Consider the following 16,099-nt stretch of genomic DNA (forward strand, 5'->3'; position numbering starts at 1 on the left):
TTAAAACGATTATAGTACAGCGAAGAGAAGCGATTAGATCGGAAAAGCGAAGGCAAGGTGAGAAGGCAAAGATGTTGTTGGGTAGCTGCTCCTCTCAGCTTTGGACGACGATTTGGCGCGGGCAGCCTCTAAGACGGTGCACGAAGGTGAACCGAGACAAAAGGCGAAAGTCGAAACCAGCTGCGCGCCGGTCAATCACAGGTAGTAGCAACAGTTGCTTGGTTGCAGGAATGCAAGATGTCTCGTCTGTTGTCTCTTAAGGGTTCGGCATGGAGACCGAAATACGATGAGGGTGGAGTTGGGTGGAGAAAGCTGAGGGTTTGGGCTTGTGTAGCGTGTATAGTGCAAAAGTGACGGCGATTGCGACAGCGAAGCGGGACGTCGCAAGGCAGTCTCTCTGCGCGTCAAAGGCTGCGGAGCTGAAGTGCAATGATGGCGCAGATGCTGCGAAGCCAGATGAAGGGAGGTTTGGAAGTTGTTGGGAGGAGGGAGGTGAAGGTGGAGATCGGAGGGGTTGTGTTGTCCAGGAATGCTGTCTCGTCCTGTCTTGTCTGGTGTGTCGTCGCGACTCGTCGCAAGCTGGTATATTCACCCCAGATCCGCCCTGACGCCCATTCCAGTGCAGCGCAGCGCAGCAAGTTATGGATCCTAATCGGCAGCTCCGTTCCAGGCGCAAGGAGAGCGAGGCCAGCAAAGGGGAAGCAAGGTGCCGGTGGGAAGGGGATGCGAAAGGGTATAAAGAGCGTGGAGGTGTAGTTGTAGAGGAGGAGGAGGAGGAGGGAATGCGGGAGCGGGTACGGGCGTGGGGAGAAGAGAGCGAGGGAACAGGCGAAAGAGCCACTCCAGCCGCTAGCCGAGCCCGAATATCAGAATGACAGGATATCGGGAATCTATCAGAAGCATCAACAACAGTAGCAGCGACCTTGAGTATTCCACGCGTCACGGGGAGGGCGAATTGGCTGCGAATACGTGAATAAACAGCCAGTCACAATGCCCGCGTGGAGGGAAATGCAAATGCACTGCCAGCACGATGCTACCATTCGCCCCTTACTCCGCCAAATGCCCCTTTTCTGTTCGCTGGGGAAAGAGAGCTGTTGAATGCGACGCTCACGCCAGCGCTCAACGCAACGGCTGTGGCCAGTGGGGATTGCCTGTGCGAACTGCAGGGCAAAGGCGTGAACGCAGCAGATTGCAGCAGATTGCCAGTGCAATGCGCTGCGATGCGCTGCAGGGCGTTGCAGTTGTGATTGTGATTGTGATGGTGATTGTGATTGATGGTTGCTTGCTAGTGCGTGCAACTTGAATGCTCCGTAGGCACAGACACCGACGGACACGAGGCAAAGCCCAGCCAGTTCCCAGTCGTCCCAAGACGCGTCGTGGAGCCGTGGCTTTTGCGGAATATTAAGAGTCTGATCCTGAATCACTAGCTGGTGCTGGGAAACGCGTGCAATTGGCCGTCTTCGCCCTGTATCTGTATCTGCCCCCAATAATAATCCTGATCCTGACGCGGTCCGTAGCAGTAGCAGTAGCAGTGGCAGTAGCAGCCGAGTAGCAGCAATAACCCTAACTCTCGGTTTCCCTGCCGAGCCAGCGCTTGACTAGCACCGCTAAGATCTCCAGGCTAGCAATGCAACGGGAGAGTAGTTACCAGTGAGGCTTCAGTGAGATTGGCTTGGGTTGAGTTGTGCGATAATGCGGTGTTGCGGTGTTGCGGTGTTGCGGTGTTGCGGTAGGGCCTGCGGGCATTGGCTTTGCAGGATCGCGGGGGGAGAACGAGAGACAGACTCCACCGTGGAGTAGGATCGTGGTGCTGCTGCTGTTGCTGTATTGAAGCCCAATCGAGGCGCCCAATTGAGGCTGGTAAACTGGAATTGATTGATTGATTGAATGAATGAATGAATGCGCCTTCTTCTCCTCTGTCTCCTCTTCTCTCTCATCCCTCATATCTCATCTCTCATCTCTCATCTCTCACCTCTCCCTCGGCGGAATCTTCCTGATAGAGAACAACGCGGGGCGCGATAAGGCGCGTCTTTACGCGCCGGGACGCGCCGGGACGCGTCTCGCTAAGAGCCTACGTGTCAGTATCGCGTTGACGCGTCTCGCTCAACGGGGGAAGCTGACGCTTTGTCCATGGAAATCGGCGATGCGAAATTCCAGCTTCATGCTTCTTCCTCCTTTCCGTAGGTAGTCCTGCAGAGGTACGACGTAGATACCTTAGATACTTGCGATCCTTCTGCCACTTACTTCGTACCCGACACTCAACATTCAACCACGACGTCACCCCCTCCGGTTTCTCGTCATGCGGCCGGTCAAGAGCACCTACTTTCGTATGCGGCCTCCCGCAGTTCAGGCGGTTCAGGTGGTTCAGGCCTGGATTTCCTGGTTGCACAAATCGCGGTGTGCGCGCCTGGGATCGAATTACATTATTATTACTGCGTACAGTACAGGCTCCCTCGCCCTCGCCCTCGCCCCCGTGCTTGGACCTGAACTTGGACTTGGACCTGGGCTTGGGCTGGAGCAAAGCCATCACGCCCAGCAGCCGGGGATCAGGGCTACGTCTACATCTACATAGTACAGACGAGACACTACAGTAGCGTAGCGTCTTGATCCCCCCGCCAGCCCCGCGACGTGTTCACCGTTGAATCAATCAATCCTCCGCGCTGGGAACATCCATCCGGCTTTTGGTCGGTGCGCTCTACCCGTCCATGGCATTGGCATCAAGAGGCGTGGCTCACGCCTCACGCCTCTCGCCCTCCGCTCCAAACCACGGTACAGTGCTGCTGACAGCTGTACATGTACAATGTTGGTACAGTATCAGCACTAACAAACCACGTTCGCGCCTTGGATAGGATTCCTGCCTTTGCCCCGTCCTCGCTCGCGACGGTCCACGACTCAGTCCTAAGTATACAATCAAAAATGATTACTCGTGCTTGGTGCCCAACACAAATTTTCGTTTATTATTATTTGGGACATGTCCATTTTAGTGATGGATAGCAACAGTCTCAATCAATCTCGCAAACGTCGATGTGCGATATCCGCAATAGCAGCCATCGTTAGTTTTACAGCTGTCCGCCGCCCGCTATCCAAACAACTTGCCACAACGGAGTATAATTCTTAATTTTGTGCACAGTATTGCGTTTTTGGTTTTTGATATCCCCGTGCTGGCTTCCCAGCCCTTCTTGACCAAACAGGCTGTTTGGGGCTGAAGGAATGGCCTGCCGCCTGCCTGTCGAAGGATCATCTCTCCTTGTGTTCCTTCTGCGTTGTTAATTGATCTTCCCCAGGGAAAACCACACCAGCCATTACAGAGTATACAGTCTTGAGATATTGTGCGTCCTCCATAACAGGACGTTTCACGGCGCACCTTTCCTCGCTTCTTCGCCCTTCCCATGGTACACTCGAGCATGTTTTCTCTTATACTGGCTCGGGCTGTCGGCCGACTCGGACATTCATACTGGACACCGTCGTTCGTCCTCAGACCCAACGCCAAATCCCAGCAAAGTTGCTTTTCTCCGTATATCTGCATCGCTCATGGTCTCTGCATGCATGGCGCTAGTGGATGGTCAAGCCGAGCAGCCAAGTTCACACGCCACCTGCAAACATCCGACTAGCTAACGGCGCGGCAGAAGTGGCTGCAGATTCATCGTTTCAAGCTTTCTTTCGACTCCGTACACTAGGTACTCTGTAGCGATCTCGGCATTGTCACGTGTAGACCTGTTCAGCTTGTACTTTTTCTTACCTGTATATTGTTGATTGGGGTAAATATCCTTGCTTATGCAACCGCAGAAGACGCATGACGGATTGAATCTATTCCCCTGGTCAAGCAAATGCTAAGTGCCATGTTCTATTCTGGGAGAAGGAATGGCTTGAGATTCAGCTCAATGATGCCTTTAGACCTTTCCTGCGCATTTGCATGGCTGCTAGGAGAGTATAATATGAGTGCCAGACAAAAGAAGCCAGGGCTTCTGCAGCCTAGGACTTTCAAGACCACATTTTGAATCTTACTTCAATGCCAGACGTAATCTCCACGATTTGGCAGTTTCGAAGTCCAAGTGGCGTATGTTCTCATGCATGCTTAGACGGGGATAGATTACACTTTTATGTATACTTTGGAAGCCTCCAGCTAGAAGTTCAGGAATAGCCTCATCTGCTAGACCCTAGGCGGCCTAGTCGTTCCACACCGACAAGTTACTCTTCCTCCAGCCAACTGATCAACTGTGCTCCCAATGTCATAAACTATTGCCGCACAACCCATCCGATTCTCGAGTGCTTTACGTGCCTGTCTGCGCCCGCGACACAAAGCTGCATACCCATGCCAAGTGCGGGGTTGGGAGAGTGTTTTCAACAGTCCCCACCAGCCATTCGTTTCCAGCCCTTCATTTCCACTGAAAATCCATAACACATTGACAACTCCTCGGAAATTAACTGAAGAATCATGTTTGACAGCAGAACTATGATTGGCAAAGATGGGTACCCAGCTGTGGTTGACATGATCTTTGGGAGGGTCTGGTAGGTTGATGTTCCCTGTAACCATCCCTGGGGGCCATTGTCTCCGCAAATATGGCCCGGGCACCCTCGTCCTCACCGGACTCCTGTGTATCAATATCACCAGCTCATTCTTGATCTGACCATAGTACTGATACAAGGTAAGTGCCTTTGAGAGGAACTGTTCCATGACCTCATACTAGATGTCGATGGATTGCGTTGGCATGACGAAGCCACGCCCAAAATACACTCTCTGCACCATACTTGGGTATATTCTGTAGGTTACATTCCGTTGATGAGTCCTTGGATAGCGATAGCTGCGAAATATGCATTCCATTTCTGTTTATACAGATGAAAGACTGATTTGCTACTATAACCACCACTGCTCTTTGATTATACCGTGTCTGTGTTTGCAGCGAGCTTTCTTAAAGGGCGATCTAGAGCTAAATCGTACCATGTGCTAGCAGTCTTCATTTTCAAAATTGTACTTGCGTCCAATGCTGTTTTAGTCTATCATTCGGGAACCTTACTATACAAAATCTATGCCGCGATCTGAACCTCCTCATAAACTCTATCCCACAACACCACCTCTTCTAAGATCCTCAATCTCTTTTTCGCTCATTCCCATAGCATCCCTCAAGACCTCGTCGGTATGCTGACCCAGCGTCGGCGGTGGCGTTCGGATTCCAGGCGTCGAGTAAGAGTACTTCACGGGCGTATTGATCAACTCAATCGGTCCACAAGAAGGATGGTCAATCTCCTGAACCATACCCCTCGCTCTCACTATTTTCCCCTCGAGTTAGCAACACTTCTTCATCCCCATCCACCATCCCCTGTAACGCCACTACGAACCCCAAAATCCGGTCCAAAAAAGGCGGAGAAACGTACCATGTTTATGATTCAGCGTATCCATCAAATCATTAACCTTCGCATAAGGTAATCCCTTCCCATCAAACACCTGCTCCCACTCCGCGGTCGTTTTCGTCTTGGTAATCTCCTCGATCCCACTCTCCAACGCATCTCTATTCTCGACACGGGCGGAATTAATGGCAAATCTAGCATCGGTAGCCCATTCAGGCTTCCCCAGTCCAACGCACAAGAGTGTGAATAGTCGATCGTTGCCGGCACCGAAGAGGATATCCCCGTTGCTAGTGCGGAACGAGCGGTAGGGCACCACGGATGCTATATTTACAGTCTGCTGTCAGTTTCCAGGGCTTTCTCATAGTACAAATATTGAGACTGAGGTGTGGGAAAATGGGAAGCATACGGTGACTCGTCCCCCACCTCCCAGTATCCCTCTCCCCGGAGATCAACACGCTTTCCGCCATGTTGCTCAACGTGGCCACCTGGCAATCACTCAAACACACATCAAGATGCTGGCCCTCGCCAGTCTTTGCCCGGCCTAACAATGCAGCCATGACGCTATTCGCCGTGTATAAACCCGTCGTCAAATCTGTTACTGCGCAACCCACTTTCACTGGTGGGCCATCGCGCGTGCCCGTGATGTGCATGAGACCCATCTCGCTGTTCCACAATTTTTCAATCAGCTGTCCGTCTCTCAATCTCCCCAATGATAGAAGTGTTCCAACTAGTGGGGGAAGGAGGAAGTAAAAACTCACGCCTCCACCATAACATCATATCCAGCCCGTTCACTATACGGGCCTGTCTGCCCATAACCGGTAATACTGGCATACACCAGCTTCTCATTCGTTTTCCTCAGCGTCTCATAATCCAGCCCATACTTCTTTAATGTACCCGGCAGGTAGTTCTCTACAAAAACATCGGCCTTGGCAGCGAGGCGCCGGATTACATCCGCGCCTGCGGGCTCTTTGAATGAGATGCCGACGGATTTCTTGTTGCGGTTTACCTGACGTGTGTTAGTTGGATAACAAGGTTAAAATTATGGAGAAACCAAGAATAAAACCATACTTACGGAGAGATAATATGCGCTCTCGCCAGGCCCTGATCGCGTCTCCTTGTCTTGGATGTATGGGGCGTATGGTGGTCCCCATTGCCGAGTGTCATCACCTCGTGTTGGATGTTCGATTTTCAGAACTTCCGCGCTATACAGATATCCCAGATTAGCTTCCTCTCGCCACGTCAAGCATACATAATGATTCCCAAATTCTAAATTCCACCTCAATTTTGAGAACTCGCCGAAATGGCTTAACAAATATCCGCGGTAGAAAAAGAATCGGCTGAATGATCCGTTTATACAACCGAGGAAGAAATAATGCGGCACCAACTTGGGCTACTCTAACCGAATAACAAATAATAATAACTCGCAAAGAAAATTCACATAAAACCAATATAAAAACAAGGAAATTAAGAAATCCCATATCACATACCCAAGATCCCCCAAAATCTGCGTACAATAAGGCTACAATCCCACACCATCAATTAGCACCATTCATGTATTCCATGATCACGTGCAGGACCCTAAATCCCCTTTTTTTTACTTAGTAAATAGTAGTAGAACTTACCCCGGCTAAAACCCGTGTTAGGTCAAGAACCTTTACGCCCGATAGGGGTAACCGTTTATTGTCTGGCTGCTGTACAGTCGCGAAGCGTCGTCTTGTGCATTTTGAGTGTGTCAGGCTTGTTGATGGGCTTGCTTTGCTGCGTAAGAGCCGTGTGCAAAGTTTGGAGGATGACATTTTGAAGGGATGGGAAAGGATGGGAGGGAGGGAACGGTTATATGTGTTGGTATTGTACTCGGGGTACTCGGGTGGATGTAGGTAATGCGTGGTTTGTGGTTGGAGGTATTAACAATAGGAGAATTTCGGCGGTGTTCGGTTGCGATAGGGGGATTGTCAAGTATGCCGAGGGGGTGTGGGGCTTTGTCCTCGGAATTTGGTTTTGGGAAAAGGATATCTGAAGTGAAAGTGAGCAATGTCAATGTACTTGCAAAAACCGTCTTTCTCTAGGAAACATGAACGAAGTTTTATTCTGATCCTTGCGTGGGGATTTAGATGGGATTCATGGCGCTGGCGGCTGGAGTATGGGGTTGTGGTTGGGCTCGTGGGGTTGTTGCCGATGTGGGGCCAACTCAGAAGTCAGTCAGTGAGTGAGTGAGTGGCACACCCTATCCAAAAGGAAAACGCCGTGGCAAATTCACATAATCGTTTACAACTCTCATAATAGTTACGAAATGGATGCAATTTGGTCTTCCACCTAAGCGTGAACTTAACAGCCTTGCAACTTTTCCCCAAGCTCAAACCATCTCTGCCACGGAATATGTTCCCACAACTTTTCCACTCTTCCTTTTCTATACTCCCTATTATACTCATCTTTGGCTACAAACTTGAACTCGTAATTCGGTCCCATGACTAATACCTTGTCGTCAGTTTGCTCTTTCTGGTTACGATTTCCTGGGCTGTGGATCCCTTCCCCGTGTGCGAAACCTATCCACACTGCTGCCATATTCTTTCCAAATTCCGCCGTTTTCTCTTGGATCTCATGAGGCGGGGAGTGACCTGAATGGGAGAATGACGACAGAGCTGGGAAATTTTGTAGGAGGAAAGCCAGCTCCTGTTCGTGGCCAGCATAGTTGGAGAAGTTGGAACCGAGGATTGGATTGGGCTTAAAGCGCAATGTTAGTTGACGTTCTTGAAGCGACTCGACCCAATTAGGTTAATTGATTTGAAGTTGGGAACATAAGGAAACAATAAATAGAGCGATGTCTTAAAGAATGGAAATAACGCCGAAGAATTCAGAAAGGATTCTGGTACAATACCTGATGATACTCATAGCGCCAACACTTTGTCCACTTGGTTTCTTTTTTCGCCAATCCCGACCCCGTTAACCTGCGATTCGCAAACCCTTCTGCCAATTTGACTTTAGGCAAATGAAAGCGAAGGTCTGACGCAAGTTCCAGAACGCTGTCATAGAACTGGGAGTGAGGTTCTGCTGACTGGATTCTGGGGTTCTGATACATGGGGGTGAGCGAATAATCCGTTAGCACTTTTTCCGACTGAGAAATGGAAAGTGTGCTCTCGAGGCCCCCATGGAGACGTTTCATTAATTCGGTAGGGGGTAGAGACATAACACGCGCGTGGAGGCACGTTGCCTGGTTCCAGCCAAGATTAGTTCCTATGTTTTATTGTGCGAGTGAAAAGGGATGAATAGAAGAGGAGGTCGATATACGTACATCATGCTCAGCATCTCCAACAAATATTTGTTCACACCAATCTGGCTTGCCTCTATTGTCATTTGGGTCGGAGAGAATTCCAATGGTAATATCATATCTGACGAACGTCCCATCAATCGCGGCACTCCAATGGCCGGCAGGGGGGATCTTGTTTATCAATTCGTCGGCGGGTGTATTACGGAAAAAGTCCACCCTTGACTCCACAGACGACTCAGCTAGGGATATATGAGACGCAATAGCTTCGTACTGAGAGTTCTGCCATGTCATATTACGGGCCCGCCGAAGGGTGGGGTCCCCAGACATGAGGATTACACGGTTAAAGAGGGGCGATGAAGAGTATGTATGTAGAAGCGTTGATAGAGAGACTGGGTTGGTCAGAAAAACGAATATACGTGTGTATGCTCATGGTAATGAGTATGGAAGAAATACTTGAGCCAGCGGACTCGCCAAATGCGGTAATGCTTGTAGGGCTGCCTCCAAAGCCCTCGATGTGTTGTTTTGTCTGGCATTTGGGTTAGAAGGATGAAAACATAGTACATATATGGAACGTACCCATTTGAACGCACACTCTTGATCTTTTAGGCCGTGGTTTCCGCTCACTCCAAGCTCGTCGGAGGCAAGAAATCCAAAAATTCCGAGACGGTAGCTAGATCATTAGCATGTGTTCCGTTTGAGGGATAGCTCTCCCTACTTGATTGAGACGCCGATAATTGGCTTTCCTATCTCTGTAGAGGTCCGAACGAGATTTGAAAGGTCTAGGAGCTGAGTTTAGTTGTGTTGTCATTTGGGGCACTTGATCGCTTACTATATTGGGGCCAAGAGTTACTTCCAGAAAAAAGGCCTCCCCTACTTTCATTAGAAAAGTCTCCAGTCTCAAATGGGAGAAACAAACCCATGAACCCTAGCATAACATCAGTCTTGTAATCTTGGTATCTCCCGCTTTTGAATATTGAGTAAATTACCAAACCATTACAGGCAGTTTTTCATTCCCTCTCTCCTCTTGCTTGCGCCTCTCATCAGCCGAAAAGTTCGGAACTGTAATCACCAAATTCAAACAATGAAATTCATCCATCTCCTTGGCCGCCTTGTCCAATTCCAAGTCAAGATCGCCAACCAAGCTCAAGTCAACCTTAAAATAGGCCGCCAGTTGCGGACATGACGGCCCAAACTGGGTAGCGTCAAACACCGAGCCATTAGTGCTTAGTGGACCGCTGTAGAGAATTGGATCTTGCCATCGTCCAGATATGTTAGCAAATTTGATATTGCGATATTGGATTGTCTTGCCATCGTCCGAAACCCGCCCGCGTAACTTCCCGAGAATGGGGTGGTCGATCGTATGTGTACTATATGAAGCCATCGCAAATATCGCTAGGCAGCTTGAGCGTAGGGGTATTTATATCCCTTCATTCTCTTATCAAAATTTGATATAATGGTACTGTATAACGGTGTCTTAATGTTGGTTGCTGAAAACGCCGACAATGTCTAGTGAGGTTGCGGAAGCCCCACCAGGATAGCACCCCGCACCGCATTGTCGGGGCATTCTAGGGGCTGTCTGTCGAACTTTCTGCTCCCTTTTCTTTGGTGTTACTCTTGACTTCTACCTAATAAGTTGGTAAGCCTTTCGGGTAAGACTCAATTGGTATAAATATATACATATGTCATATTTCTTACACTTCTCTTTACCACCCTATTAATATCGTGTTATTAATTAATGGCCCTGTTCTATCCCCTGTTGATATATATATTTGCCCCCCCACATTCTTGGGCATTATAGCTTCAGCCATTTATTCGTCGTCTCATAATCCCAACATCGGTTTAGAGATATCCCATCAGCAATTGTACACGAGGCTAGGCCATCGTTTATCAGCCAGTGAAATCCCAATGCATCCATGATATCAGAGTTAAAGCAGCGGAGCGGCTAACTTCCCATGCTCAGCTTGCGCTACAGCATGTAACACGAAAATTTTAATTGTTACACTTGAAGAGAGCTATTGGCTAGGGCTGTGGTCTGTATTCTGCGTTGCGATTGCTGGACCGTGATCCCCGGCGGTCGAGGTCTGAGGCGTGTTTGGTGCTGAAGATGCAGCTTGCGTGGTTGTATGGGGGTGATCTCCATCCATTGAAGGCGGTTGTGCCCCGGCTTTTGAAGAAAGTTGGTCTCTAGCTTTGGAAGGGGAATGGCCTCCATCTTTTGGAGGAGGTTGGTCTCCATCTACTATAGGCTGTTGGTCTCCGCCGGTTGGGTCCGGTGATGAGTTGTGGCTATCTAGCAGTGAGCTGGTCTCATACGCATCCACTGGACCAGACGAGGATGTAGGAACTGGATTCTGCGGCGTTGCCAAAAGTGGCGTCAACGAAGAGCTTGCCGCCAGAAGCGGTCTCGATGGAGCAGTAGAGGCCAAAGCCATGTCGTCTTCGCTCCCGCGATTCCACCTATTCCTTTCTTTCCGACTCTCTATCCCAGGCATGTCATCATGGTCATCTATTTCCGCATTCTTACCCACGAAGTCTTTCGTACATATATGGCAGCGACAAGTGGGCATGCCACCCACAATCCTGAGCTGCTCATCCTCCCATGCTCTCTCGATCTCAGCTCTCGTCTGCTTGGACATATTCTCCGTTTGCCTCCACCAAGCAACAAAGAACTTCATATGTATTTTCACAGTCCAGAATCCGCGCCTGGTGCTGTACCAGCTATGGACGAAGGGGCTGACCACTACCCCGAAAAAGGCTATTATCCTTCGCCCCATATTCCGCTCCTCAACTCTCTTGCTAATCGTGGGCTTCTTACCAGCTCGGTCGTCTTTGGAATATTTGACGATTATCCATGCTCCTTCAAGAGCCAGCAAGATGGAGTCCATCCATGCTTTGCTATACTTATCAACCACCGCGGCAAAGAGAACAAGAAGCGCGCCAGCCCAAGCACCCCATGCACCAACAGCATCGCTTCGCTCGCCCACAGGAAACATTCCGATTGCGACCTCGTTGACAATGATATTTGTGACGAAAACAATAGGACACAGAATAGTCAACGACACTGCTGTCAGGTAAAAGAACGTAGCAATTCCCTTGGCTAAAACGTATCGCCATTTGCTCCACGTCGTGGGACTGACATCCGGGTTCTGCAAGCCAAATCTCGCCAGTAGCTCGTTCTTGCGTTGCCCTCCAAAAAGCTTTGAGACGAGTTTTCTCCTATCAGCATTGAGAAAGCGGAAAATAGTATTACGAACTTGCTCCTGACTAAAACGGCTCCCAATAATCCCAACGATACCATTGACAAAGATAAAAACCAATGCTAGGTAGTTGATTATATATAAGTTGTTAAACCCAGTCGTCTGGGCCGCTAGCGCGCTTTCAGTAGGCAGTCCAGCAACCATATTACCAGATTTGCGCATCGGCGAATCGTCTCCCAAAACACCGCAGAAATCGATGCAATTACAGCGGTCGAAATCCTTGGCCGTGACTGGCGACGGTACTGGGCTGCATTCAGGTGTTGGGGTACACACGATTAGAGACTGCACCGGAAATAGGACATCCACGTCGAGACGTACCATCCCATAAGTGGCATACACAAAAGCAGCAAAAACGAGAATTCCCCAGTAGATGATCACAGCCTGTGCTTGATGCTTCTTTACTGACGTTGACCACATCAATATGGGGGTAAGCATGATGCCCGAAGTCGACAGGATAGGAAATATCCCGAAATTGTCTGGATCGCTGAATTGGCTCCTAACCGCGAGTCCGATGAGATGGATTGCCGAGACGGCGGCGTATGTCATGGCTGTTCCCAGTGCCGCGAGAGCGAGCCACTCATGGCGGCGAAATATTAGAGAGAATATCAAGAGGCAATAGAATAGCGTTCGAGGTAGCTTGCCGTATTGCCCACTGAGGGGGTTGATGCATGGTACAGGCTGGTGGTGCGCGTTGGGATCCAAGAGTGTGCCAGCGAGAGCAAAGACTGAGCCAGTGAGTATAGTAGTGGCTGAGCCGTTGTTGTCATAATATTCCATCGACGCGACTGGGAAGGTTAGAGAGGCGAGATTGTTGGGGAGAATGGTGAGGTTGAGGAGCTGGTCCTCATCGTTCCCAGGGTATTCGGCGAAGGGGGGCTCTTGAGTACTTGATCTCAAAGTGACTTGGGAGGAGACGGATCCATTTGTCCAGTTCAGTTGCGCGAGAAAATTGTCTGCTGCCGGTACGTATAGAGTGGTTGACACGTTGGTTGCCATTCTCATGGAATGCCAGCCTTCGGCGGAGATAGATCCATAAAGGCTGATACGGAGTATGTAGTACTAAAACTACATTGTCCTGCGGTGGGGTGCGATATCATATATACCTATCTAGGTGGAACGATGTACGGCGCAGGAATATTTTCGATATGCAAGCTACGAAGCTTTGTCGATGGTATGCCGCAGGCAAGTATTCTACAGTTTCTACTGGTTGCGGTTTCACCACCAAGCATAGAATTTGAGACACCTCAACCTTAATCAGCCAAAGAGAACTGCTGCGCCTTGCGAAAATAATTTTAATTGGTTAGATTGTTCTTTTGGCCCCCAATGATACGGCGCAATGGCCAGATGGGGTCCTGTCCGGGTCTCTCGTTCAGGCTTACGCGAATATTTAAAACTCCAGAATATTGTCTGGAGACCTTGGAAACACCGACACAAATCGCCATCATACTCCGGCGCAATCAAAAAGCAAGTGGGATTAAAATGGTAAATATTTGGTAGAATTGTGTTAATATTGGGGTTTTTGGTATATAATTGATAAATACATGGAGGTAGGTATTCCAGGCCCGAGCAGAAGAACTCCGATATAATGCAACGTCACTCAGGAGCAACCTTTGCTTACGGCATGGGCGCTTCATAAAACTTGTCCTTGGGATTTGTTCCGTCTTTCAAGGCCTGGATATCTGATTTCGTAGGATGAGGCGTTGAATCCGTGGGGATTACGCCATCAACGATGGGGTATGAGATGCCTGTTCGAATAGTTAGCCACTCACTCGCATTGGTCATTTTTCTAAGCCCATGCAGTTCCCCTCCCTTTCACGATAACGGGGAATTAAAATGAGAAAACCATGCACATACCGAGTTCGGGATGCACAAGAGCCTTCTGATCAAACAGCGAAAAGAATCTGTCTCCCGCCCACGCATCGAGTTTCTCCCAATTCACGCACTCGCCGTCGACCTTGAAATTTGCCCACGGGCGACGATAATTAGGGAGCCAGTCGTAGGTAATGACCGAGAAGTCGGCGTTACACATTACACTCTGGCGAAGATCTTCAAGGCAATGATCTACATTCTCATTAGTATTTTGATTTATTAGAACATAGCTGGTAGGATGAGAGGCACATCTAGTTCGGGGAATGGGAATTGAGGATGCAACCAGGGTAGAATACGGGGATTCACGTACCGAGATGCGACCACATCCACGGTTCATCGGGAAGTCCGTAGTGATCCCTATAAATGACGCGACGAACACTTTTCTTTATTCCAATGATCAGCAATTCTGCTCGGGGGTAACAGGCCTGTCCACCACTTACAATGCAATGCAAATGATGATGTGCACTAAGACCCCCAAAATAATCACCTGACCCATCTTGAAGTTGGATGGATGTCCGGTTCAACTTCTTCAACTCCTCAGCGGTGATTCGGATGTTTGAGTTCTTTAGCAGTTCCCGCCATGCTGCATCGCTCCCATCATTGGGGAAACCGGCGTAGGGACTCTCTTTCATGAGATCATTCTCGGCATGGAGGAGCTGATATTCAACTGCTTCCCGTGCCGGGGCTGATTGAGATATGTTAGATATTGCCGGAACGAGATAGGAAAGTCTTACAGAATATCATATCCCGATGACAGTTTTGTCCGTTAGTCTTCTTATAAAGAGCGAAGAAGGCCAGCGTATAGGTAACTAAGATCACCAAATGGACAAATAAGGGCCTGAGCCATGACCTGCGGCTGTTCTGATGGAAACTTTCCTCAGGATATTCATAGCCTTGCTCATCAGACAGGAGTCTATGTGAGCTAGAATTAGAGCTGTCATTTGACATGAGATCTTCTTTGTTCGGCATTGGTAATGACATATAAAACGAACAGAATTGAGGAAATGGTTTTGGCTACAGAGGTATGGATGGGAGGGGTATTTAATCAGACTTGTCGTCCTTGTTCCAAATGATTCATACGTGTGCATATCACTAGCATGCATGGCCAAGGCCTTCATCCTACGGACAAGCGCGAGAGCTGTTATCTCAGGGTTCGGCCGAAATGGACTTCGCCGACTTTTCTGTCAGATTTTTCCTTCTAAAGTAACCGCTGCGTAGAGGATCTGTAATACGATACGAGCACTGGAGATGTTCCCCGCTTAGGAAGGTTGGTGGGATGCCGAGGCTGCGTTGCCGCTGCAATAAGCTTACTTGAGTGTCTTCGTTCCCGTGAAATGCTTACTTGTTTCCTTACTAATACAAAGTAACCATGCGAAGTAAGAAAGATCGCCATGTACTGTACCTAGATCATCATATTCCGATTCAATTGAGCACAACCCCAAGTTAGTTAAATAACAATAGGGAATAGCTAGTGCTATACCTCACAAGTCGGAATTTCCAATGACTGGAGTGTAAAGCCCACCGTAAATTTCGTAGTTGTTTCTGGCGCTGTATAGAACTGAACAAAGGCAATAAATCTGACATATAAATAGAAACTTTGTAGTTGATATAGTCCTCGAGGTCTTCCTATATCGAGTTGAATTGTAATATACCGTATTACGTAGACTTTTAATATAGCCGTGACATCGCATGACAAGCTACCAACTCGGGGAAGTGCGTTGCGATATCTTGTAAGGGAAGGTATCATCATGGCTATCCTTGGACTTGACATTACTCCGGGCAAGAAACTTCGGACACTTTGGGTCCGTAGGATTCAAGTCGGGCAGACTAAGCTGATTGAGCTGCAACCAGCTCGAATTCGATCCCACTCGGCGGTGAAAGAATTGGAGAGCGTCTGTGGAAAATGGTACAAATACATCGAGCAATCACATCCCAAAACCTCTCATCCCATCATCACCATCCATCATCACAGTACGATTACCAAAACCAAAGTAGCAAACTCCAAAGAGCAGCCGGCCGTTCTGAACTTTCAAACCCCAATACATTTGACAATCTCTTCCATCATGCATCTCCGCAACATCCTCGTGCTTTTGCCAGCTCTGGCGGCTGCGGCTCCAGTATTTGAAGGCGGTAAGTTCTACAGCAGAAGACATCAATCGACCACAGGGAAAAAACTGACAGAATACCGAGCAGTTGTAAACCCACACATCTTACCAGCTAGAGACGTGGACCAGGACCTCGCAAAGTACGGCAAGCGTGCTCAAGATCAGGACCTTGCAAAGTACGGACGTGCCGTCGATGAGGATCTTGCAAAGTATGGCAAACGTGATGTTGATCAGGACCTCGCAAAGTACGGCAAGCG

The 16,099-nt window shown here is 48.9% G+C and overlaps 5 protein-coding genes across 5 annotated transcripts in view; 1 reads left to right on the top strand and 4 right to left on the bottom strand.

Annotated features, from left to right (window-relative positions):
• Positions 1 to 256: 256 nt before the first annotated feature.
• BP5553_10525 (uncharacterized protein) lies at positions 257 to 1,944 on the bottom strand (the record flags this gene model as incomplete). Its single annotated transcript, XM_032019148.1, has 3 exons — positions 257 to 959; positions 1,021 to 1,593; positions 1,649 to 1,944. 3 exons carry the CDS (start codon positions 1,942 to 1,944, stop codon positions 257 to 259), a joined length of 1,572 nt encoding a protein of 523 aa, XP_031864588.1.
• A 3,112-nt stretch (positions 1,945 to 5,056) lies between these two features.
• BP5553_10526 (CoA-transferase family III) lies at positions 5,057 to 7,142 on the bottom strand (the record flags this gene model as incomplete). Its single annotated transcript, XM_032019149.1, has 7 exons — positions 5,057 to 5,268; positions 5,374 to 5,667; positions 5,753 to 6,009; positions 6,105 to 6,352; positions 6,419 to 6,548; positions 6,834 to 6,850; positions 6,969 to 7,142. The coding sequence occupies 7 exons, from the start codon at positions 7,140 to 7,142 to the stop codon at positions 5,057 to 5,059; spliced, it is 1,332 nt and encodes a 443-aa protein (XP_031864589.1).
• Positions 7,143 to 7,671: 529 nt separating this feature from the next.
• Positions 7,672 to 8,938, bottom strand: BP5553_10527 (uncharacterized protein; the record flags this gene model as incomplete). The annotated part of the gene is made up of 3 exons (XM_032019150.1): positions 7,672 to 8,103; positions 8,222 to 8,554; positions 8,636 to 8,938. 3 exons carry the CDS (start codon positions 8,936 to 8,938, stop codon positions 7,672 to 7,674), a joined length of 1,068 nt encoding a protein of 355 aa, XP_031864590.1.
• Positions 8,939 to 10,623: 1,685 nt separating this feature from the next.
• Positions 10,624 to 14,706, bottom strand: BP5553_10528 (uncharacterized protein; the record flags this gene model as incomplete). The annotated part of the gene is made up of 6 exons (XM_032019151.1): positions 10,624 to 12,907; positions 13,487 to 13,613; positions 13,723 to 13,929; positions 14,048 to 14,120; positions 14,178 to 14,422; positions 14,472 to 14,706. 6 exons carry the CDS (start codon positions 14,704 to 14,706, stop codon positions 10,624 to 10,626), a joined length of 3,171 nt encoding a protein of 1,056 aa, XP_031864591.1.
• A 779-nt stretch (positions 14,707 to 15,485) lies between these two features.
• BP5553_10529 (uncharacterized protein) overlaps positions 15,486 to 16,099 on the top strand; it is a gene marked incomplete at both ends in the record, with an annotated part of 1,166 nt that continues 552 nt past the window's right edge. The window contains 2 exons of the mRNA XM_032019152.1: positions 15,486 to 15,867; positions 15,931 to 16,067. Coding sequence (XP_031864592.1) covers positions 15,486 to 15,867; positions 15,931 to 16,067 — 519 coding nt within the window. The remainder of the gene's footprint in view (positions 15,868 to 15,930; positions 16,068 to 16,099) is intronic.

The sequence above is a fragment of the Venustampulla echinocandica genome (assembly GCF_003357145.1).
Source record: "Venustampulla echinocandica strain BP 5553 chromosome Unknown scaffold_16, whole genome shotgun sequence".
Lineage (NCBI taxonomy): Eukaryota > Fungi > Ascomycota > Leotiomycetes > Helotiales > Pleuroascaceae > Venustampulla > Venustampulla echinocandica.